The sequence below is a fragment of the Oncorhynchus mykiss genome, chromosome 3, assembly GCF_057628025.1.
Source record: "Oncorhynchus mykiss isolate SJ-2025 chromosome 3, ASM5762802v1, whole genome shotgun sequence".
Lineage (NCBI taxonomy): Eukaryota > Metazoa > Chordata > Actinopteri > Salmoniformes > Salmonidae > Oncorhynchus > Oncorhynchus mykiss.
This window is the reverse complement of record NC_143024.1, coordinates 33,771,670-33,797,188: the sequence shown is the minus strand read 5'-3', so window position 1 is coordinate 33,797,188 and position 25,519 is coordinate 33,771,670. Positions and strand designations below refer to the sequence as shown.

Below are 25,519 nucleotides of genomic sequence, written 5' to 3'. Positions count from 1 at the left end.
GACATTTAGACATAAAACATTAAACATAAAAGCATCACTTCACTCTGACCGCCAAGTAGTTGATACTTTATAAATTAATCATAATCAAATTAAGTAGTCTGTGGATAGTTTATTAAATATGTACTAATTTATTCATCATCAGGGAACCATAAAAAAAGCTTAACTCCCAAAGACATTCATGGGATTTGTTGTGATAACCCAGTCAGAAGTAGGTATTTTGGAGAGTAAAAAATGTGCTCATATTATGTACAAAACATCTGCATATGCGTGTATAGACTAGGCTATTCACATTTAGTCATAGTTGAATATATGTTGTATGCACTTATTTATTTTTTTAGCTTTTTCTCCTTGATAATATTAACACAATTGAATTTCAAGTTTAAAAAGTTTGATGTGCATTGACTTTGCTTTGTGTGGCTCAGATCACTGTATTAAATCAATATCAGTGACAGTGCAGTTTGTTGACAATGCTGGTCATTCTGTGCAGTGGAGAAGCGAATGGGGTTAAGACCGTTGGGCCAGTAACAGAAAGGTCGCTGGTTCGAATCCCCAAGCTAACGAGGTGAAAAAATATATGTCTGTACCTTTGAGCAAGGCAATTACACTTAATTTCCCCTGTATGTCTTTCTGGATAATAGCATCTGCTAAAATGTAAATGACTCTGTTTTTATAGTTCTCACTTCACTGCTATGTTTGATGAAATGCTAGTAATTTGTTATGTCATCGTAGTCACTGTCAGAAAGAGACTGGTCCGGGTCTTCTTTCACAGTAGCATCACCAATCCCCTCTTCATCTTGGACTCCTATGTTCTCATAAAGCTCAGAGGAGGATGAGCTGCTTGAATCATCTGTATAAAAGACTTACATTACCATCTACATACATCCACAATAGGCTACATGTTTTCAGCAATTGCATCTACAATGCCTTCAGAAAGTATTTATACCCCATGACTTTTTCCATATTTTGTTGTTACACAGCCTGAATTTAAAATATATTAAATTGAGATTTTGTGTCACTGGCCTAAACACAATACCCCATAATGTCAAAGTGGAATTATGTTTGTAGACATTTTAAGAAATTCATAAAAAATGAAGTGTTATGTATGAGACAAATCCAACACATCACTGAGTACCACTCTTCATATTTTCAAGTATGATGGTGGTTGCATCATGTTAAGGGTATGCTTGTCATCAGCAAGGAGTAGAGTTTTTTTGGGGGATAAAAAAAACGGAATGGAGATAAGCACATGCAAAATACTAGCGGAAACCTAGTTAAGTCTGTTTTTCAATAGACACGGAGACAAATTCACCTTTCAGCAGGACAATAAACTAAAACACAAGGCCAAATATACACTGGCATAGTTACAGTTTTGACTTAAATCGGCTTGAAAATCTATGGACGGACTTGGAAATAGCTGTTTAGCAATGATAAACAACCAACTTGATAGAGCATGAAGCATGTAAAAAAGTATAATGTGCAACTATTGTAGAATCCAGGTGTGCAAAGATTTGAGAGATTTACCCAGAAAGACTCAGATCGGTAATCACTGCCAAATGTGATTCTAACATGTATTAACACAGGGGCGTGAAAATTTAAATAAGTAAAAATATATTTTTCATTTTCTAAAAAAGTGCAAACATTTCTGAAAACATGTTTTCACTTTGTCATTATGGGGTATTGTGTGTTTTTATTTATGTTATCCATTTTGAATTCAGGCTGTAACCAAGTGGAATAAGTCGAGGGGTATGAATACTTTATGAAGGCAATGTACATTAGACAGTACATGACTCTAGAATCTACTGCACAGTTGTGATCCATGTAGGGGAATACGTGTACCTGGTGCCGCCATTGAACACGACTTAATGTCAAGGACCAGGCTTAATCTTTGTCAAGGGAACCTACCCTTAATGATAATGCATCAATGTTTGAACATTTTAAATCACCTCTTTGTATTAACGGCATGGCCACAGGAAATAGGGGTGATGAGGGTGATGCAGCACCCCCTACTAATTCGAAATGAAATAATACATAAACAATTCTAATGAACAAAAAAAGTACAATTAGAGAACAAATCCTTAATTACTCCTGTATGAGCGGAGAAAAATACTAATCTTCAGTCGCTTAGTAGCCTGTTCTACTCCCGACCAAAAGCCTGTGACTTGTCAATGTGATTTTGTTTCACCTGAATCTCCATCTATATTTGGTTAATTCTCTGGCTGGGCAAATAAGTAGAGGTGGTGACTCATCTATTTGTTTGCTCATCTATCACTGATTAGAAACATTTAGTATGCAATAATGTACCCTAAATTGTTATGCTAGGTCGCGTATAGGCAACTCCAAAAGCCAGCAGTGGTTGTGAAATATGAACAGGAGACTCATGCTTTTTAAAGTATAGATTGCTATTATTTTCTATGGGTATCAGGATGAAGACACTCTCAATGTAAGACCCTACGCCTGCTCCCTATCAAAGCAGAGGGAGGGTAGAAAAGAGAAAAAGCATGGGCTTGCCTTGGGCTCTGTTTCAAAATCACTTTTATTTAAATGACAGCAGTTCCACACGTTGCCGTGACGCAAATTGTGTGGGAAAAATATTCTGGATTTTATTCTGTTATATTTCATTATATTCTCAGCCTACTATGAAATGTGTGTTGACTGTGAACAGTGTAGCCTAAGTGTGTCTTGTCTGTTTAATGAACAAAATAACTTGGTTTTATATGCATGGCACAGCCATGTAGCCTATTGGCTGCACAGACCAGTAACATAATTAAACTCAAAATATGGCATTATTTTGTATTATTTTTTAAATAAATTGTATTGGTCCTATAATGTTTCTTAGGACCTGCCAAAAAAACAAATGAATAGTAGATTTCTTTGTGATGGTGTATATTTATTAAAATAAATCCACCCACATCTACTCCCACTCCTAATCATGCCGGCTTGTGCACAGTAGATATAAAATGCTTATCCCGGCAAGAATGTGGTAAAAATGAATTGGGTTCTAAAAAACATTGGCAGATAAAACCATTTTACAGGCAACATGCAGTAAAGTCTGTCTATAAAGGGTATTAGTGTCCATAGATTAATGGCAGATTAGAGTGAAAAACAGAGCCGGCCAATTTCCTCCATCTGAATGAGGACAGTTTCTCTCTTCCGCTCTCCGTTGGATTCAAGCATGCGCCTGCCAGAAATACTACCCTTTCCATTATTCACTGTGATAGTAAATCTGGCGAAAACTAAAGGAATGAAGTACAATTGAAATCGTCACAGATGTTTATGCCCCATACCCAATGGCTCCATCTGTCAGACTACCTTAGTTCTTTGAATTGAGTTTTGACACAACTTGAAATCACATTGGCTTATAAACTTAGAGAAACCTTTTGAATATGATTTGTTCTGTTTCTTTCAGGGATTACACCGGTGGTCGTCAAATTAATGTCAGGTTTTGAAACACAATATGACACCAGCAAGGAGACTGAGAATTAGTCTCTGCAGGGAACATTACACGGTTCAATGGAAATTCTGTCCACCTCTGAAACACACATGCAGAGACTCATCAGAAATATCAGGTACCTTGATTTTGATTGCTCAGTAGGTGGCAGCTACTGTTCACAGGCTGTTGCTGATCCTGGTGTGTACTGGTTGATTGCACAGGGGAATGTGTATAGGTGTTCTCTGAGGAGAAAATGAGAAAATGTGCTCCCAGTGAAGTAATTACGAATCTACATATTTTCTCACCAAAACTTTCAAGACAAAAGGGTAGTGCAAAAAGCCTTTGCTGTTGTGTCTACTCCATCCAGTGTTTAGACACAGCCAGATAAATGAGGTGTTTGTTGTTGTCATGATATTGATTTGAACGGACCTGACTGTAGATGCTGTTCCACTGCCATCCCCACGTTGTAGTAGGATTCCCCTGATGTTGTACTACTACTCGATCCCAAGGATGGCTCTCTTCCACAGATCAAGTCTGTGAGGGCAGTTTCTCTCAAATCTGGACCTGGGTGGTTAGCATTCCACACAGTTACTCTGTTAACGTTGACTCATGAGAATGGATTTCATAGATGCACTGACTGACTCCACAAAAGCATTTTTGGACTACAATTATTTTATTTTGTTTATTTTTTGCAGCATTTGCCGTTGAGCATTTTAGACTGACCTGAGTCCAGCAGCTCCTTCTCCAGTGTCTCAATGTTCTCATAGCTTTCCCCAGAAGACGTGCTGGATGACACCAGCGAATGACCTGGACATACAAATGGTTGTTAGTGCTAGTATGTTACGATAGGGCTCTAATTCAACTTTTCTGTCACCATGGCAATTTTTAGAAAATTATAACTTTTCTGATTCCTTGTTCTGCAAACGGTTATAGTAAAGTCCCAGATTTTAAGAGGACATTATGTTCTTTTAAGACGAAGAAGAAATCTGTTCTACATGGACACTACGATCATGGTAAAAATCTGGTTCACCCAACCTGACAGTAACTTACGGCTTTGGGTGGCAGTGTTATTTCTCTCAATGCCATTGATTGTCTCAGTAACAATATTATATTTCTCGGGAGCGTCAGAGGTCTCTGCTGTCTGCGTGGTTTCCCATGGCTCTCTGCTTGTGCTTACTCCATTGTCAAGGACCCTGACTAATGAAAACATAAAATACCATTTGGTTGGCACTGTGAGTGAGTCCTTGGACCACTTTCTCCCTTAATAGCCATGTGTCACTTCCCATATTTTTTCTTTTAGAATTGCACTATTTATCCAAAACTATGAAGATGAACTGACCAAGTGCAGTAGCCATGGCAACAGAGGGTTGGTCATTGAAGTCATAGTTTTCATAGTCAGAGTCACACGAGGCGTCGGTGTCATTCTGAGAGGGCTGTTTGGAAAGGTACTGTAGAGCTGCATGAAAGGCCACAGAGAAAATGACAAATGGGACACTTGAAGTAATAAGACATTCCCTAAAATTGCAAGTAACTAATGGGCACAGAGAGGACAAGTGCACCAGTAGGAACTCACTGTAATCAGCTGTGTCCATGGTGACTGTGAGGAGGTTGACACTCTCCCCTCGGTCGGTGTGTTGAGACTGGATGGACAGCAGGCGGCCATCTTGTCTTTGGTGAACCAGAAGTGCTAGTAATGAAGGGAAAGTTTTGCCTTTGGAACTTATCTTTACCGAAGCTAGGATAATAGATTTGTTGGCCTTTGTTGTCTTTGATGTTGGACAAGAAAATAAGGACAACACATCTCAAAACCAATTAAATATTTGAATTAGACCGCTGTCACATATTCAAACATCATCCTTGTGAAATAATAAATGCTGCTTTTAAAAAAAAAAGTTGGTGTGAAAACAACACTGGTGGTGGGACTCTCTTAATGAGCAATCAACCAACCCAGGGGTATGCATACTGTTCCAGTTTGGTGATTTCCTTTGTGTACTGTATTGAATCACATTGCATTGTGTTGTTGTATTATCATAATTGGCAAACCATCGAGAAGAATATGTAATACCCTTCAGACAAAGCAGTTTCTCAGTGTTAATTACTACTCATTGATGATAGCATGTTTGTTGTTGTTGGTGTGAACAAATGGGGAGAGTGACAGTTGAGTCTGAGGCAAGAAAAGAGAAAGAAAAATAGAGAAACACGATGACTCACCAGCTCTCCTCCTGTAAGACAGGAAGAGTGAGGCATTGGAGAGGAGTGTGAGGAGGAGGGCTATAGACAATGCGATGCAGCCCCAGACAGCAGCTGCGGGAGGAGAGGACCGGCTCTCTGCACTGGTGACTAGTAGAACTGAGCCTGCTGGAAACAAGAACAAATCATAGTGCAGCGTACAGACTAGATAACAAATTCTTCTTGACATGTTCTAATGAGCAGAGCAGACACTCTTGGTGTATTATTACACAGATGGAGGGTCATGTGTGTCAGCATCTATTGAAGGTACCTGTGGTTGAAGTCTGGGTGTTCTGTTCTGCCGTCTCGTTGCCTGGTTGAGATGGAATTCCTGTCAGGGAAATGGAAAAGTCCTAGAGGTGTTAGAGAACTAGAATGTATAACAGATGCATGGCTCACTTCTCCTGAGTGCTCAAGGCACTCTTGTTTGAAAGACGGGGAACGTTTTTGCTTATAAAACATTTGCTAAAAAATTGAGTTGTGTTTGTCCATCTGTGTATCTAATGATCTATTGAACCAATATCTGACTCTTATTCAAAAGTTAAACATTTCAGTCAGTCATTTGGCATTACTGCCAGGAATGTTTGCGTTTTTCTCTTTTAAAAAATGTACTTTGAAATGTGTAGGACTCACATATTGATGGATGTAGCCTTTTGAGTAGGCCTACATAATTAACTATCACTTGAGGTGTTCGAAATGGATCGGAAACATGGTCAACAAGCCATGGCCTTGACAGAACTGGAGTCTCAGACACTAAAACTCACACTATACATTTAGCAAAAATGTTTCATTTAGATGCAAGATTCAAAACCCGTGGAAGTGCCGAACAACTGTTGTCATGTTGAGGTCAAGGCAGTTTGGATGTTTTCTCACCAAGGAACTCTTGAACTTGGCTCCCAGGTTGAACATCTTCCATTGAGGGTCTTCCTCAGACAGAGCTGGTGCGACGTGGTATTGAGGTGGTATGTCTACTTTCTGAGGGACATGTATTACTTAGGCCTGTGTGTTTATTTTTTTCTTTTTTTCGTTAATGAAAATAATAATAATTCATATGCAAAGCAGCTGTCTCTTTTCTGCTTACGACCTCTCACATCACCTGATCTCTGCGTTACTGTAGGAGGATTTGAAGCTTGTTCGTCAGTATCAGTGCTGAGTGTGACTGAGACTCTGAGTGCTATCCATTCAGACACGCTGATAAGGTCACGAGTCAAATCATTCTTGATTCGCTGAAAATCGGCGCTAAGATGACGGGGACTTGGTTCGCCACCAAGACACCAGATGTTCAGTCATGGTAATGTGTTTTACATGTTATTACTGCACTACCCATATTCAGACCAATCTAAAGGTAATATAAAAACACTGACATGATTCTGAAAACAGTAACTGACAGTGATAATATTATAGCTGCAGGCTTACCTGAACAAACCACTGCAGCGTCCTCTTTGTGTCCACAGTCGTTGACTGTCCCCATGGAGGGACACTCCCATAGGTTCCTCTCGCTCCCCCCACAGTTCACCTCATCTAAGAGAACCTGACCAACACCCGCTTCAAAGGACCCGTCCTCCCCACTCACATTTAGGGCAGAGCCACAGCCCAATTGGGCACAGACCACGCCCCCATCTCTCAGGTCCCAACTATCGTCACACACCGTTCCCCATTTTTCCTCTCTCCACAACTCCACCCGTCCCTCACAGTGGTGTGAGCCTCCAGCCAATCGCACGGCCTGGTGCCCTGAGGAATGGACAGATCAACCAATCAGTTCATAGATCATCAGATTACCTCGATAGAAGCTGGGCCTCGCTCAGAATCATTAAAAAGCAGCTTGAAAATGGAAGCGTGCTGAAGGGAGGAACTTGTTGCAAAGCGTCCACAAAACACTTGAGACAGCCCATACGATGGCTCTCCATAGCATGCAATTTGCAGGCGTTACTGCAACAATGTGTTTTGGGTTGCTTATTAACAGCGGTAGCTATTAATCTTGCTCAAGATAAATTGTGCCGATCCACTCATAAGCTTTGCAATGAGGGTCTTACCACAGGTTATCTCAGTCAGGTTAGAGCAGTCTGTGTATGAGAGCTCTGTACAGTTCTCCACCAGTAGCTCTCTGTAGACACACTGGCTCAGACACGTTGAGCTGGAGTAGTTTAAAGTAGCTGTGCCATTCTGTCGGAGCTCATACACTGCCCCGCAGCTCAGGTTGGTACATATGTCCTCCACCACTTTGGCCCACTCTGCAGACCCAAGGTCAAAGGTCACCGGCCTCCACAGCCCTCGATGGAGCACCTCGACAACCCCAGAGCAGTGATGAGATAGCCTGGGGGGGTGAGATATGGCTGGAGGGATGGGGAGATGCAGAATCAATATGAGAGTGAAATACAGATGGCTGTTTATATTTCCCCGTGTAGTGTAGTCACATGTACAGTACAGGTTATACAGCATAGTACACACACATACCCACACACATTGAATGCCCTAGCTGTTTGTTGGCCTATCGGTTGCTGTGCTCTTTGCAGACATTCAGCAGAGCAGCCACATCCTGTGAGTCATGTCCTGTGGAAATGTCACTGGGTGGTGAATTCGGAGGGGGACACTGAAGTCGACCAACCTGACTCTAGAAACACCACGGGACCAAATACTCAGTGGTTTCAAACCATGTGACACTGGAGCCTTTGGTTCTGCATATCACACTTCAGTCTTCACTTTTTTCCCGGTTTAAATGTGGAATTGCACTTCATTTAGGTTCAACAAATAAATAATGAAAACCAGGTTAGTGTAGTATGATTATAACTGAATAACTGATTGATAGCATTTTCCTTAAAAATCTGACTCCACCGGACCATTTGATATCCTCTATGACACAAATGACACAAATGACAATTGATCATTCTTTTCTTCTTTTTGTTTTCTGTTTGTGTGTTAGAGAGAGCATGTTTGTGTGTTAGAGAGAGCATGTTTGTGTGTTAGAGAGAGCATGTTTGTGTGTTAGAGAGAGCATGTTTGTGTGTTAGAGAGAGCATGTTTGTGTGTTAGAGAGAGCATGTTTGTGTGTTAGAGAGAGCATGTTTGTGTGTTAGAGAGAGCATGTTTGTGTGTTAGAGAGAGCATGTTTGTGTGTTAGAGAGAGCATGTTTGTGTGTTAGAGAGAGCATGTTTGTGTGTTAGAGAGAGCATGTTTGTGTGTTAGAGAGAGCATGTTTGTGTGTTAGAGAGAGCATGTTTGTGTGTTAGAGAGAGCATGTTTGTGTGTTAGAGAGAGCATGTTTGTGTGTTAGAGAGAGCATGTTTGTGTGTTAGAGAGAGCATGTTTGTGTGTTAGAGAGAGCATGTTTGTGTGTTAGAGAGAGCATGTTTGTGTGTTAGAGAGAGCATGTTTGTGTGTTAGAGAGAGCATGTTTGTGTGTTAGAGAGAGCATGTTTGTGTGTTAGAGAGAGCATGTTTGTGTGTTAGAGAGAGCATGTTTGTGTGTTAGAGAGAGCATGTTTGTGTGTTAGAGAGAGCATGTTTGTGTGTTAGAGAGAGCATGTTTGTGTGTTAGAGAGAGCATGTTTGTGTGTTAGAGAGAGCATGTTTGTGTGTTAGAGAGAGCATGTTTGTATGGGATGTTCCTCCCACTTTGCCCTAAAGGAGCCTTACACATCATCATCATAACCCTCAGAACAATGAAAATATCGTCTCACTATGGCTTATTTGATGGTGACCTGTATCCTTATAGTAAAACAAATGCCTTTGCCTCATATAATTTCGATCTCAGTATAACGACCTGTGAGCAATCAAGTTCTCTGCAGGATCGTTGCTTGAGGTTGTCTCCTCCCTCTAAGAAGCACACAGACACCTTATCCATTCATCCTTCTATTTTAGCACCTAGCAATTTGACTGGATGGGCACGAGGGATTGGAATTTGGGGTTTAGGAAGGAATGGGGGGTGGTATTCAGAGAGTAAGATCGATGTAGATTGCAGTGTCCTCCGGAACCAAATGAAGCTTGATTGGAGGCTCGGGTTCTGAGGATCTTTTTAGCATAATACCAACCATTTAAATAAAACTGGAACTCACTTAGATTGGATGTCTGCTGCTCATCAGTCTCTCTCGACCCAGAGAAGTTCCCCGGAACAGAGTAGTCTTTATTTAGAAAGCCTGAAATGACAAACAACAAAGTAAACTAAGATAAATGACAAATGATTGTAGTTATGCGTATTGTAGTTATGAGAGTATTCATGCAGCTGTCCAATCAGTTATTTCAGCTTGCCACGTGTTGTCAATGCCTTATGAAGCCCAGGACAGGCAGCGGTAAATTACCAACAGGTTATTGAATCTGGCTCTAATCAGAATAATCTTTTCCATTTTGTAAACTGTCTGTTGGTGGTACTTCAAGGTGGCTACACAATAGTCCCATTAGAAGGATATAATATGGAGTCTGTAAATCACTATATTTACGTTAGATTTCATAACAGCTATTATCAACTGCCTCAATTGGTTAATTTAGTTGTTAGATGTATATGCCATGAATAACATCTGTGGCTCAATGTTGAATTAAAACCGATTTCACACTAGCAATGTTTGAGGAATCAATGCAGATAATGAATCATCTGTGAAGCAAAATAGTTTGTTCATGCTTTAACCCATGTCACAGCTCTCCTCCTCGGAAAGCAAATCATTTTGAACTGTCACTTTGTTTATGTATCTCTGTGGCAAATTAGTGATTCATACAAAACGTTTACGTTTCAGCCAATCCTTGTTTACTATGGTTGGTTGATTTGAATTCCCTGTACTTTTATGTTGCGTCAAGCGGTCTTTGAATTTTAGCTAGCTAGTGTTCGATGAATCGTATTGGCTGTTGCAGTAAACTCCTTACATTGGCAAGTAAAGTAATCCTCTGTAAGATTATCCAGCATTTAGCCGACACCTAGTTGGCATCACTCCGGTCAGCCCCTTTTTGTATAAATATTTTATTACTTGTTTGAACACACCAACACATGGCTGTCAAAAAGTAGAATAAAACCAAACAAACAGATTCATTTTAAAATATGGTGATGTTGAAGCATAATAGGAAAGCAAATGTGACTCCACTGCCAACTATTTTGATGTGCATATCTTTAGTATTATCCAACAACTCATACAAACAATTGTAAAATACATTTGATGCTGTGTTTGATGTACATAGAGTACAACCGTCATACTTTCCTTCAAAAGAGCCAATGAAGATAATATAATTGAATACAATCAAAGTAGAAATATTAGATGAAACTATGTTACCTTGAGAGAGAACCAGAACTGACAGAAGTATTGTTGTCCTGAACAGTTCCATCTCACAGAAAACAGTTAGGCCGGGGTCCTTTGAGCACATACTCCTCAACCGGAAACAACTTTGTTCTTTTCATATTAATAACAATCAAACAAATAATGCACGTTACTGATCTTATCATGAATAAAGCAGTGTTCTATATGTCAGAACTTGTGTACTCACTATATTTCTGTTTGCACTGCTGCAACTTGTGGTTTTCCACGAGCATCGTCTCTGACACAAAATCAAATAGGCTTCTGTCTGTAGAGCACACTACTTTCTCAGACACATAGACTGGCTGTGAGATACACCCACTGCCGTACACACAACTACAAGATGTTTAATTGTTGGCTAACACCCTCGACAACTAATTTTAACCTCCCAACGACACTCAAAAAAGGTTGAATAAACAAACAAACTCAAATTCACATGCAATTTAAAAGAGGTTTACCCAAATTACAATTATCTCCTTATATTGATAAAGAGGAGCATGTAAAATGAATCGGAGCCAAATAACCCTGTTTTAGGATTCATGCGAACACAACAATACATCTACCTGAAAAGCCTTATATGCCAGAACATTTTTGAGAAAAGCTGTAGCCACTGGCAATACTAAAACGATATTATTACAGTCTAAATTAAACATTGATCGAAGCTAATACATTTTCATCAGTGTTTTACATGGGCTGGAGAACAATTTTAGCACTGTTTGTGTGATTGTGAACAAAGACCAACTCCAGTACCATTCAGCTGGTAAATTATAGGCCCAGAGTAGGGGAAGACATGGAACGTCTGCCTGTCTGCCTCGACAGTCTGAGCAAATAAGAGTTGAGTAGAAGCTGTCCCCATACACGGTAATGGAATCTATTTAAGGCTATCTTATGGTAGCACTTCACAAACATCCTGAACTTCAGTACGCAAAGGCCACCATTATTACCAATAAAGACTACCTCTAACAAGTAAACGTTTCCTTGTATGTGAGGCAGCTGAACTTCACTTGAAAGGACTAAGCCTTGGCTGTACCATAGCCTTGAATATAATTGATTACCCATATACCAAAAGTCATCAAGATCATTTCATTTGAAATAAAAAGCATTTCTCCCGGCCTTGAAGGCACCTCACAAACCTGAGGGCCAGGCAGGAAGTTATCGTGGAACCTTCCTCATCCACACAGACCGGGCCTATTCCAGTGAATCTAATTAGCACTATTGAAGCTGCCAGTACAGGCCTGGCTCTATGGTTGGAGCCTGGAGGCAGGTTTAGGGACGTCAATACACACTGCCTTTGGCCACTACAGCAGAGCTCCCAAGAGTCAGCCTAGTCAACCTCCCTATCTATTTAACTCTTTAGAGAAAGTGAATCATGCTTCACACACCTTGACCCTGTTTCACCCTGACACCCTTTATAATTGGGTTTCTATCCAGTTGGCTTCTCATTTCATTTGATTCATCATATAGTGCCAGAAGACCTTGGGTTTCTATCCAGTTGGCTTCTCATTTCATTTGATTCATCATATAGTGCCAGAAGACCTTGGGTTTCTATCCAGTTGGCTTCTCATTTCATTTGATTCATCATATAGTGCCAGAAGACCTTGGGTTTCTATCCAGTTGGCTTCTCATTTCATTTGATTCATCATATAGTGCCAGAAGACCTTGGGTTTCTATCCAGTTGGCTTCTCATTTCATTTGATTCATCATATAGTGCCAGAAGACCTTGGGTTTCTATCCAGTTGGCTTCTCATTTCATTTGATTCATCATATAGTGCCAGAAGACCTTGGGTTTCTATCCAGTTGGCTTCTCATTTCATTTGATTCATCATATAGTGCCAGAAGACCTTGGGTTTCTATCCAGTTGGCTTCTCATTTAATTTGATTCATCATATAGTGCCAGAAGACCTTGGGTTTCTATCCAGTTGGCTTCTCATTTCATTTGATTCATCATATAGTGCCAGAAGACCTTGGGTTTCTATCCAGTTGGCTTCTCATTTCATTTGATTCATCATATAGTGCCAGAAGACCTTGGGTTTCAATCCAGTTGGCTTCTCATTTCATTTGATTCATCATATAGTGCCAGAAGACCTTGGGTTTCTATCCAGTTGGCTTCTCATTTCATTTGATTCATCATATAGTGCCAGAAGACCTTGGGTTTCTATCCAGTTGGCTTCTCATTTCATTTGATTCATCATATAGTGCCAGAAGACCTTGGGTTTCTATCCAGTTGGCTTCTCATTTCATTTGATTCATCATATAGTGCCAGAAGACCTTGGGTTTCTATCCAGTTGGCTTCTCATTTCATTTGATTCATCATATAGTGCCAGAAGACCTTGGGTTTCTATCCAGTTGGCTTCTCATTTCATTTGATTCATCATATAGTGCCAGAAGACCTTGGGTTTCTATCCAGTTGGCTTCTCATTTCATTTGATTCATCATATAGTGCCAGAAGACCTTGGGGATCTATCCAGTTGGCTTCTCATTTCATTTGATTCATCATATAGTGCCAGAAGACCTTGGGTTTCTATCCAGTTGGCTTCTCATTTCATTTGATTCATCATATAGTGCCAGAAGACCTTGGGTTTCTATCCAGTTGGCTTCTCATTTCATTTGATTCATCATATAGTGCCAGAAGACCTTGGGTTTCTATCCAGTTGGCTTCTCATTTCATTTGATTCATCATATAGTGCCAGAAGACCTTGGGTTTCTATCCAGTTGGCTTCTCATTTCATTTGATTCATCATATAGTGCCAGAAGACCTTGGGTTTCTATCCAGTTGGCTTCTCATTTCATTTGATTCATCATATAGTGCCAGAAGACCTTGGGTTTCTATCCAGTTGGCTTCTCATTTCATTTGATTCATCATATAGTGCCAGAAGACCTTGGGTTTCTATCCAGTTGGCTTCTCATTTCATTTGATTCATCATATAGTGCCAGAAGACCTTGGGTTTCTTAATGCTCTCCATTGAGTCTGAAAGTTTGTTGGAAAACATACACTACTCAATGAGAGGTGACTTCACTTTCATTTCCTGGAGATTGACTTAATACAATAATGTCATACTGTATCAACCATAACATATACAGTCAACATACAGATGTAGGATCTTCATTTGATCACCCTGTTGCAGGAGAAATGTAAAACTAGTAATGTATTTGAGGTTTAAAAAGGCGGTGGTGAAGTTTTTAATTTCCACTTTGAAATTTGAGACTTGATTTTCCCCTAGGAAAAATGTATCAACCCCTATACATTTTTAAATTAATTATAATTCTAATTTCTTGTTGCTGCAGGACTATTTTCAATGATGACATTCACTTCTGTCATCTTCTTCCATCTCCTCTCTCACCCCCACATCTCGTTACTTTGTATCTTTTGGGGCAGTTTTTATTCAGCTTAATACATGACTGACAACATCTAAACCGCCGATGGCAAGGTAAATAAAGGATTGTCAGGATGTGACAGATGGATGACTTGCCCAGAGTTGCTCTGGGAGCGGAGTAGACTTTTTAAGTCATATGTCAATCACGTCTCTCCTAAATGACAGCTCTGCAGACATGCCTGTGACATGATAGGAAAATATATAATCAACTGAGTATCCTAGTGACTGATACAACAACCATATAGCCTTTTTTTTTTTCAGTTAGGTAAGCTGAGGACAATGAAAAACCTTAGTGTTTCATAATGTTAATTATTACTTGAGTTAAACCTATATCTTCAATTTGTATTACAGTACCTTTTATTGTTATCCCTGCAGAGTATCTCCAAATGATGCCATGAAGGTTAGTTCGTATGACTAAATGTCTCTTCCTTTTTATATGATAATACGATTCCTACCTACCTTTCCAGTCTGGCGACTTTATCGCCTCCCACTGCCCTCAGGGTCTTGCATAAATCAACGCAGACTCCGTCATTAGCATAATGTGGTCACAATCAGACAATTGGCAATGGAGATTACCTGTCACAGAGTGGGGCTTGAGCTGTTCTCATCTTATTAGAATGATCACTGTTCCTCCCAATGACATTGGTATTATGGTCTCTTGGTCTCTTTCATTACAATTATTATTACTGTTCCTGTCATTCCTATTGATTAATGAAGGAAACAGTGTTTCAGCTTCAGAGTGATAATTTAGACTTGAATTCATATTAATCCAAATGAACAAAACCCCAAAACAGGTTGAATATTGCATTCTGCATTCAAAATAGTACAGCATTCTGAAATCAAATGTTTTGACAAGTTAATAATTTACGTTACAATTAGCCTCTTTCACCCCCATTTAATCTTACTTTTGGTGTCCCTTTGTAAACTTAGGAACCCTATTCAATCACATATTGTATTAATAAAAACAACTTGCACTGACATAATTGTTTTGTTCCCAAAACTAAACAATGTTCTCAAGAAACTCAAATGCATAACGGTTAGAACTCTTTAGTTGTCTACACTGTTGTGCTACAGGACAGCTACCTGCTAGGAAATACATTCATAGTGTGTAGCTTTGATATCTACCTTCTCCAGTTTTTGATGGGAAAACAATTTCTGGGGCAATTTCTGGGAAATGTATGCTTCACAAGTTCAGTAGCCCAGCAGGCAGATACACATAGATTCTATTTATATAAATCATCGATTTAATCGATTTAAATTAAATTGATAATTTTGGACACTGACTGAATACCAAGCATGTTGGTTTGATAGTGCAGCTAATATGTTGCCAAGGAATACGAGAATGTGAACAAAGTAATTATCAACGAGATTCAGCTAAATTGAATACATGGAATAGAATCGAAAAAGAAATGAAAGGACTTGGTTACTGAGTTTCTCTGAAAGGAGAGTAAACATCTCTCTTCCATTCATTCATGTTTTGATTTGTTTTGTAAGAATATTTCAAAGAGAACTTGTGATTTTTTCCCAACTTGTCTTTGTCTCAATCTTTATTTTTTGAAGTTTTACATAGATCATGTGCTTTATTTAAATGTCTTTCACAACTCAATCATGAATTGTACAGATATATCTCACTTTTTGAACTAGCCCCAGCATTTGCAGTGGGGCTGTACTCATCAGAAAACAGAAGAGATTGGAGGCAATGTTATGCTTGAATAACCCCCAAACAGTTTGAGGCATTTCCAAGCTCTGTCTATGCTCTGAATAAGTCTAGATAATTTACCAGACTTTCAGACTGAGGTCAAAATGTATTTTCAGTTTTATCTTAGTTCTTCCCTTTTTCGGACATATGCATAAGTCTGTTTTGTGAGGACAGTTTTTTGCAAACTAGAAATCTGGGTTAAAGGATAGGAAGAAAGAGAACAAGGTAGATGGTCAAGATATTCTGGAGATGGTGTACAGCAGTTTGGAGAGCATCCTAATCATCAACATGACAGTCTGATACAGCAACTTCAATGTGAGGAATAAAAACAAGCTGGCCACAATTGTCAGCCAGCAAAATCATCGGTCAGCCAGAGGAACAGCTGGGCAATCTCTTCCATAAGGCAACTAAAAGGAAAGCGCTGACTGTTGTTAGCGACCAGTCCCACCCTCTACACACCCTCAGTTCAAGAGGCTTCCCTCTCACATTCTGATGGTATATTGTGCTATAGAGAGCAGATATAGTTGAAGCTGGAAGCATACATACACTTAGGTTGTAGTCATTAAAACTTGTTTTTCTTTATTTTTTCAATTTAAAGTTTTATTAAGTTCTTGTTTTTCAATCAACCAACAAAACACATTCCACATTCACAGATGTGACAGACTTTAAAAAAAAAAAGATTTTTTAAAATATTTTTTATAAAAATAAAAATAATAATGATTAAAAAAAAAATATATATATATATAAAACTTGCAGCAGCACTATCAAGGTTCTTATTAGCTTATTTCCAGCCTTAGCTGAGACGACGAGCAAATAATTAGTTTTTAGATTTTACATCACCTTACACAACATGTATCTTGCTCACTTCCCTAATCACCCCATTTACTCTGTCCAATTTGAAATATAGTTGAGTAGTGGAGACCAGAGTCTATCAAACCTGGGCTGTCTCTTGCGGAGGTCATAAGTGAGATTTTCAAGAGGGAGAAAGTCAACAATCTGGTCAATCCACATGTTAAATGTAGGGGGGGTATTAGAGGCCCACAATAGAATAATACATTTCTTAGCAAAGTATGTAATAGTCATTAGCAAATTTTCTCTGTCAGGATCAATAACAAGGTCCTGCTGGGCATGAAGAAGATAGATACAGGGGTCATATAAAACTGATTTGGGCAGACCAGTAGTACAATTGAAGGGTGGGAAGTGCAAGACCACCCTTAGATTCAGGTTTCGATAGAGTGGAGAACTTGATCCTAGGTTTTTTATTGCCCCATATAAATTTGGTGATGCTTTGGTTAGTTGTTTTGAAAAAGGAAACTGGGAGATAGCATGGGAGCATCTGAAATAAATAGTTCAGTCTAGGGAGGATGTTCATACGGATGACATTAATTTTGGGTTTGGCTGCTTTAAGTTGACTCCAGGAGGTGCTGTCTGGGGATTGTTTATGTACTCTTTCACAGCATTCTAGCTCCCTCTCAAGATCTAGCCTGTGTGCTTCCATTGCTTTTTTCTTAGAGGAAGCATATGCAATTAGATGACCTCTTAGTGTGGCTTTGGCAGCGTCCCACATTGTGGCCGGAGAAACAGGAGAATCTTTGTTGTCTTGTGTGTAGTTGTCTATCCATGTAGTTACCAATGTATGTAACGCTTCGTTTGATAACATGGAGGTGTTGAATTTCCAGGTCTTTGACCTCGGGATTTTTTTGCAGAGGTCAAAGCGGAGGTGGACAAAGGCGTGATCTGAAAGTGCTATGGGTCCGATTGTACACGTGGCTGAATTTATGAAACTCTTTGGGATAAAAATGTAATCTATACGGGAGTAGGTGTTATGGACATTAGAGTAGTATGTATAGTCCATAGATGAGCTATTAGTCTCTCTCCAGATATCTATCAGTCCCATCTCTTTGGTAAGATAGTTCAACATCTTTGCAGATCTAGGATTTGTGGTGGGGACATGAGATGATTTGTCTAGGGTTGGGTGAAGGGTACAATTAAAATCTCCGGCCACCACGCCAAAGGAAACAATGCTCATTGAACAGGGTTATACTTTTTTTTACATGAAAGCAGGAGTATCTGTGTTAGGGGCATATATGTTTAAGATAGTAATTGGTTGTCCATACAGTGACCAAGTGACCCCCCCCCCTCTCAATTCTGTGTTCCTGAAAAAAACAAAACAGGGAACAGTTAGCAACGCACAACGTCTCCCCCTCCCCACCAAAGAAATGCCTCATCCTCTCCTCTCCCCCCCGCATTGAGTAAGTGACAAAGTAGCCCCCGTCCAGACCACATTAAAAGAAAAAAAAGAAATCAATAGCCCAGCCTACATATACCTCCCCCAAGGGACATAGGGAGTAATAATAGCAACAAAAAGATGGAAATAAAAGTAGGCTGAAACGTTAGTAGGCCTAGGTTAGGCTATAGAATAGGCCTAGGTTAGGCTATAGAATAGGCCTAGGTTAGGCTATAGAATAGAGCCTATCCCTCTCAGCTAAAGGAAAATAAATATAGATTAGATGGCTATAATGACATTTAGAGGGGCGGGTGGGTCTTTGGATATCGGTTATATGTTGTCTTACCTCCTTTAGTAATACCATTAATCGCATTTAGTCATTGGTCCGTTTCTCATTGACCAGGATTGTCTTTCAAAAAACGTTTTGCCTCTTCGGGAGTTTTGAAGTGTCGCAGGGCTCCTTGGTGAAGAATCCTGAGCTCGTTTGGGTATTTGAATCCCCTAAAGATGCCTCGGTCAATGGAGTATTTCTTCACTTCATCAAACTCTCGCCGCATTCCAGCTGACAGGTCCTGGTGTAAAGTGAGTTTGGCGTTTCCCACTGTAATGGTGTTGATTTTCACCGCCTGTAGGACTCGTTCCTTGTCGGTGAATCTCAGGAAACGTATGGTGATTGGGTGCGGTGGTTGTCTGGCTGCTGGTGGAGCCACTCGGGAAGTTTGTCTTGTAGGTAGCGGATCAGTGGCATGTTTCCCTCTTCTTTTTCGCCCAGATTTAATAGAACACAATTATTCCTTCACCCCCTGTTTTCCAGGTCCTCTGTTTTCTCTTCCAGATGCTCTATTTTCTTTTTAGCATATGCTATTGTTTCCATGGCGTCTGTCAATACGTTTTCCATGGATAGGATTTGCCCCTCTGCCTCGTCCAGGTGCCCCGCGTTTATGGTTATCTTGTTGTTGATGTCAGGCAAAGCATTTTCCAGGATTGTCACCTTGCCCCCTATCGCACTGAGCTGAGAGTTAATGGCATCTAATTTAATGTTGAGTTCTGTAAGTTGGGATCTCAACTCAGAAGGGATGTCTTCGACAGAGTGTGGGGTCCAACCTCGGTCCTCTTGCTCCTGGCGCTAGCTTTTTCTGAAGCTAGCTGTTTCTTGGAGGCTTTTTCTGTCGCTAATGCTCAAGTCCGGGTAAAAATGTCACCTGTAATGTCGCCTTTTGTAGCCGCCATGACTTTTTGACTAAAGTTTAAGTTTAAACCTTGAAGTGGAGATAAGATTAGGAATTGGAAACTACTTGTGCAGAGCTCTTAGTTCATGTGGCCATCTCGTTCAAGGGTCACGTGATCCCCTTAAACTTGTTTTTCAACCACTCCACACATTTCTTGTTAACAAACTATAGTTTTGGCAAGTCGGTTAGGACATCTACTTTGTCCATGACACAAGTCATTTCCAACAATTGTTTACAGATAGATTATTTCACTGTATCACAATTCCAGTGGGTCAGAAGTTTACATACACTAAGTTGACTGTGCCTTTAAACAGCTTGGAAAATTCCAGAAAATGGTGTCATGGCTTTAGAAGCTTCTGATAGGCTAATTGACATTATTTGAGTCAATTGGAGGTGTACCTGTGGATGTGTTTCATGACCGACCTTCATAGTCAGTGCCTCTTTGCTTGACATCATGGGAAAACCACAGGTACACCTCCAATTGACTCAAATGATGTCAATGAGCCTATCAGAAGCTTCTAAAGCCATGACACCATTTTCTGGAATTTTCCAAGCTGTTTAAAGGCACAGTCAACTTAGTGTATGTAAACTTCTGACCCACTGGAATTGTGATACAGTGAAATAATCTGTGAACAATTGTTGGAAAAATGACTTGTGTCATGCACAAAGTAGATATCATAACCGACTTGCTAAAACTATAATTTGTTAACAAGAAATTTGTGGAGTGGTTGAAAAGAGTTTTAATGATTCCAACCTAAGTGTATGTAAACTTCCAACTTCAACTGTATATGGTCAATATACCACGGCTAAGGGCTGTATCCAGGCACTCCGTGATGTGTCGTGCCTAAGAACCGCCCTTTTATTTATTTTAATTCAACCTTTATTTAACTAGGCAAGTCAGTTAAGAACAAATTCTTATTTACAATGACGGCCTAGGAGCAGCGGGTTAACTGCCTTGTTCAGGGGCAGAATGGGACCATGATTTTTACCTTGACAGCTTGGGGATTCGATCTAGCAACCTTTCGGTTACTGGCCCAACGCTCTAACCACTAAGCTATCTGCCACCCCAGTCAGCCCTTAGTCATGGTATATTGGCAAACATCCCTTAGCTGTGGTATATTGGCCATATACAGTTGAAGTTGGAAGTTTACATTCACTTAAGTTGGAATCATTAAAGCTCATTTTAATATATATTATATATTGGCCATATATTGGCCATATACCACACCCCCTCGTGCCTTACTGCTTAATTTTACGTCAAATACACTGAATAAAAATATAAACACAACATGTAAAGTGTTGGTCCCATGTTCCATGAGCTGAAATAAAAGATCCCATACATTTTGATTACACACAAAAACCTTATTTCTCTCAAATGTTGTGCACCAATGTGTTTACATCCATGTTAGTGAGCAATTCTCCTTTTGCCAAGATAATCCATCCACCTGACAGGTGTGGCATATCAAGAATCTGATTAAACAGCATGATCATTACACAGGTGGTTCTTGTACTGGGGACAATAAAATGGCACTCTTAAATGCGCAGTTCTGACACAATGCCACAGATGTCAAAATTTGGAGGGAGTGCTCAATTGGATGCTGAGTGCAGGAATGTCCACCAGAGCTGTTGCCAGATAATTTAATGTTAATTTCTCTACGATAAGCCTTCAACGTCGTTTTAGAGAATTTGGCAGTATTTCCAAATGGCCACACAACCGCAGATCATGCCAGCCCAGGACCTCCACATCTGGCTTCTTCACCTGCGGTATCATGAGACCAGCCACCTGGACAACTGATGAGTATTTCTGTCTGTAATGAAGTCCTTATGGTGGGAAAAATCTAATTCTGATTGGCTGCGCCTGGCTCCCCAATGGGTGGGCCCATGCCCTCCCAGGCCCACTCATGGCTGCGCCCCTGCCCAGTCATGTGAAATACATAGATTAGGGCCTAACGAATGTACTTCAATTGACTGATTTCTTCATATGAACTGTAACTCATTGAAATTGTTGCATGTTGCATTTATATATTTGTTCAGTATAATTACAAGCTCGTTTAATGACTGGGTCATTCTTCCTGATTTGCAAGGGAGCAGATCAAGATCTTACTAAATGAAAAGAAAGTTGAGATTTTCTATTGGAAATAAAAGTTAGGTGAGGTTGTGTAACTACCTTAGGAAAGGAAAGGAAAGGAAAGGAAAGGGGCTAAATTTGCAGGATAGATGGAGCAATTATATTGACTGACAGCCCACAGAGAAATAAAAATGTACTGTAACAGGATGACCTAGGTGAGAATATTAGCTCAAATGTATTGTGGAGCTCCTGCACCTAAATGTAGTCAGTACCGGACTCAAAATGACTACCGGCACCTATTTCAATCCAAGTCAAGCAGTGCTTTTGAATGAAGCAACTGTAGCTCATTTAAGAAGCCAATGGTATTTAAAACAAAGAGGCTGCCCTCGATTCCATCTTACACCTAAACTCCCATAACTCTTGTCCAGTGTCATGGATCAAGCACACACTCACCTTCCCTGGTCCACCAGGGGGCAAGATTCAACTGAAGCAGTTGCAATGGTGAGAGAATGGAGACCAAATATTCCTCTGGAGTAGTGGATCACACTCTTTTGTACTGTGACATGGCCATCCAAAGTCAATGTGACCTGACACAGGAACGAACACAGGGCCCAGTGTTGAGCTATAACCCAAATGGGACTGAGCTGTGACTCAGCATTTGAGACTGCTCTGCGGTAATAAATGCCTTGGGCCATTGTATTGACAGGCCTATTCTATAAAAGGAACAGGAGTTTAAGCAGTAGAAAATGAGAGGAGCCGGTACTCAGCTCCGGTGAGCTCCTACCCAAGTCGAGCACTGTGCAAAACTAACACAAATCAATAGTCAACTGCCATAGAGAGCCGACAATCAAAAGTTATAGCATCGATGAGACAGAATGTCTCAAACTCTAAAAATATACGAATCTGTAAGGCTGTCTATGATGATTAGATCCCTTGTGTGTGTGAGTAGGGTGAGTCTGCGAGTGTGTAAGATTGAGGATGTAAGAGTATAAACATGTATAAGACTACCAGTCTGTTGCTGCTTTCAACAATATATCAGTTATTTGTTGCTCTGCTAAACAAGCAGGACAACAACAAGTTGGCTGAGGCAGAAACAGACTGGCTTAAGATTTTGTATGACACTAAAACAATATTAAGTGTCACACAGACAACATGTGTTTTCACAGGAAAGGGAAGAGTTGTAGGTTGTCTCACCGGCATGTGTCAAATTTGCGGGTCCCTGCATAGACGGAGCCTTAGCCCCCTTTCCCCAGCAACGGCCCCTTTACATACAGCTTTTCCAGCCAGGCTGAAATGAAACAAAGCTGTGAAAATGAATTCCCTCCTGATGGAACCAGAAATGATTTCTGAATCTGTTTGGTGGTCACTTTTACCTTTGCGGTGGCGTTTAGTGGCTTTAGGGCGGGAAGTTGAGGGGCAGTCACCCTTTGCCCCACCAAGCACAGTGGCCAGGGGCCTTGAGTCTGGTTCAGGGCTGGACCATGGCCTACAGGCTCCATCCAACCTCCCCTGCCTGGGCCCCAGGCCCTGGAGGTCACAGCGTTGCATCTCTGGCTAACGTTCCCTGGACGCCGCCACAGGACCATGGGTGCAGGGGGAGCCGGCACAGGACCATGGGTGCAGGGGGAGCTGCCACAGGACCATGGGTGCAGGGGGAGCCGGCACAGGACCATGGGTGCAGGGGGAGCCGGCACAGGACCATGGGTGCAGGGGGAGCTGCCACAGGACCATGGGTGCAGGGGGAGCCGGCACAGGACCATGGGTGCAGGGGGAGCCGGCACAGGACCATGGGTGCAGGGGGAGCTGCCACAGGACCATGGGTGCAGGGGGAGCCGGCACAGGACCATGGGTGCAGGGGGAGCTGCCACAGGACCATGGGTGCAGGGGGAGCCGGCACAGGACCATGGGTGCAGGGGGAGCCGGCACAGGACCATGGGTGCAGGGGGAGCCGCCACAGGACCATGGGTGCAGGGGGAGCCGGCACAGGACCATGGGTGCAGGGGGAGCTGCCACAGGACCATGGGTGCAGCGGGAGCCGACACAGGACCATGGGTGCAGGGGGAGCTGCCACAGGACCATGGGTGCAGGGGGAGCCGGCACAGGACCATGGGTGCAGGGGGAGCCGCCACAGCAAATAGCTCCTTGAAAGCCTTTGGCTCCTTGGACCTGCTACATTCTAAGTTGGGGGAAGCAGTTTTGGCGATGTGGAACCCAGACCTTTTCCTCTTCCGCCTCCATTCAGACCCCAACCCTGGTCAGAGCTGTTGGAGAACAGAGGGGGGCAATCAGTTAATGATAACCTCATTTTAAACAGATATTTAAATATTAGGTTCAGTTTTTTGATAATAACAAGGTCAATGTAGTTTGATTCTAAAATGTATTCTGTCATTTCCATCCCTTCTCCTTCCATATACCCATTTATAATGTAGCCTAAATGTATTTATCTAGCCTACTTTACAAGACTAGGTAGGCACCTAGGCTACTTTTATTTTTGCTACCTGGAGAGAGAATTTCCTGGGAGCTACGGGTAATCATGGTTGAATTCTATCCTCTTATATCAGTCATGATTTTAGGTAGGTTGAAACGGATATCAAACCAGATATTTGCATCTGACAGATTGTCACATGGCCTTAAAAAACACTCTTGCTCTGACGTAATGTACAGTGACAATTATAAGGTGCCATGATGTAAAACAAAGAGTTGCGTACGCCAGGTGTCCCACACCTGTTGCAAGCAATGACCGCCTGCTTTATGAGTTCAATTGTGCCTGTACTTGGAAAACCCAAAAGAGGGCGCTATTAGTTCTTTCAAAATCGCCTTAAATTGTTGCTTTTACCTGAGATTCCTGATATGACCCATTCCTCCATTTCATGGGTTAGACATTAAGAGAAAGGTTCAAAGCCAAGAGAAAAGCAGCCCTACTTTGCATTTTGTGACGTCATATGCTAACAATATGCTAACAACAAAATCTTCACACCCCTACAACTGTTTTTGAAATCTTGGTCCGTGGAGAGAGGAGACCCACAGAGAGTGCAGGCTTCTGTTTGAACCCGTACCAACTGATCAAACTATAGCTGATCAACAACAAACCCTTGACTCATTTAATCAGCTACAACAAGCCCAATATGACCTTACACTATTACAGTCAAACTTTTTATCATCACTAGGCCTACTTAGTTTGGTAAAAAATATATTTGTCAATTCAGCTATTGACCCCTGAGCTCTCTGAATCCACAACAAATAGGTTAGGTATGCATTTTCTGGTCAATAGCCATACCTTTAAAGCTCTGCATAAACACCCAATGAGAAAACATTTTAGAAAATTGCCCAAATATCAATTTGTGCTTTGTTGCCAATGACACTCAGACAAGGATGAAAGAAAGCAGTGGAGCGAGATTAAAAACAGCTGTGTGTGTTTGTGTGTGTGTTTGTGTGTGTTTGTTTGTGTGTGTGTTTATGGACAAAGGCACCTGTGATTTGCTCCCTCCAAACACAGTTCAAACAGTTTCCACCCTCCAAACGATCTAAATATAAAGTGAGGAGGAGGTAAAACAGCTATGTTGTTCTTAGTAATAAGTGGTTATCATACACTATATATACAAAGTATGTGGAAACCCTTCAAATGAGTAGATTTGTCTATTTCAGCCACACCCGCTGCTGACAGGTGTATAAAATCCAGCACACGGCCACGCAATCACCATAGACAAACATTGGCAGTAGAATGGCCTTTCTGAAGATCTCAGTGACATTCAACAGATGCCACCTTTTCAACAAGTCAGTTCATCAAATTTCTGCCCTGCTAGAGCTGCCCCGGTCAACTGTAAGTGCTGTTCTGAAGTGGAAACGTCTAGGAGCAACAACGGTTCAGCCGTGAAGTGGTAAGCCACACAAGCTCACAGAACGGGACTGCCAAGTGCTGAAGTGGGTAAAAAATCATCTGTCCTCGGTTGTAACACTCACTACAGAGTCCCAAACTGCCTCTGGAAGCA

General features: G+C 41.1%; 1 protein-coding gene across 1 annotated transcript; it reads right to left on the bottom strand.

The window, feature by feature from the left end:
* Positions 1-94: 94 nt before the first annotated feature.
* Positions 95-11,267, bottom strand: LOC110513964 (uncharacterized). The gene is made up of 13 exons (XM_021593581.3): positions 10,913-11,267; positions 9,713-9,793; positions 7,693-7,992; positions 7,076-7,390; positions 5,931-5,990; positions 5,642-5,788; positions 5,004-5,117; positions 4,770-4,886; positions 4,481-4,627; positions 4,154-4,237; positions 3,860-3,994; positions 3,571-3,672; positions 95-847 (listed from the first exon to the last, which is right to left on the bottom strand). The coding sequence occupies exons 1-13, from the start codon at positions 11,001-11,003 to the stop codon at positions 705-707; spliced, it is 1,836 nt and encodes a 611-aa protein (XP_021449256.2). The 5' UTR covers positions 11,004-11,267; the 3' UTR covers positions 95-704.
* Positions 11,268-25,519: the final 14,252 nt, after the last annotated feature.

Bases quoted from the DNA above. Each gene is read 5' to 3' on its own strand.
- LOC110513964 (XM_021593581.3), bottom strand. From the start codon at position 11,003: ATGTGCTCAAAGGACCCCGGCCTAACTGTTTTCTGTGAGATGGAACTG. The intron at 9,794-10,912 runs GTAACATAGTTT...TTGTCATTTCAG, and splicing joins AGTTCTGGTTCTCTCTCAAG to GCTTTCTAAATAAAGACTAC. The intron at 3,995-4,153 runs GTCAGTCTAAAA...CTAACCACCCAG, and splicing joins GAAGGAGCTGCTGGACTCAG to GTCCAGATTTGAGAGAAACT.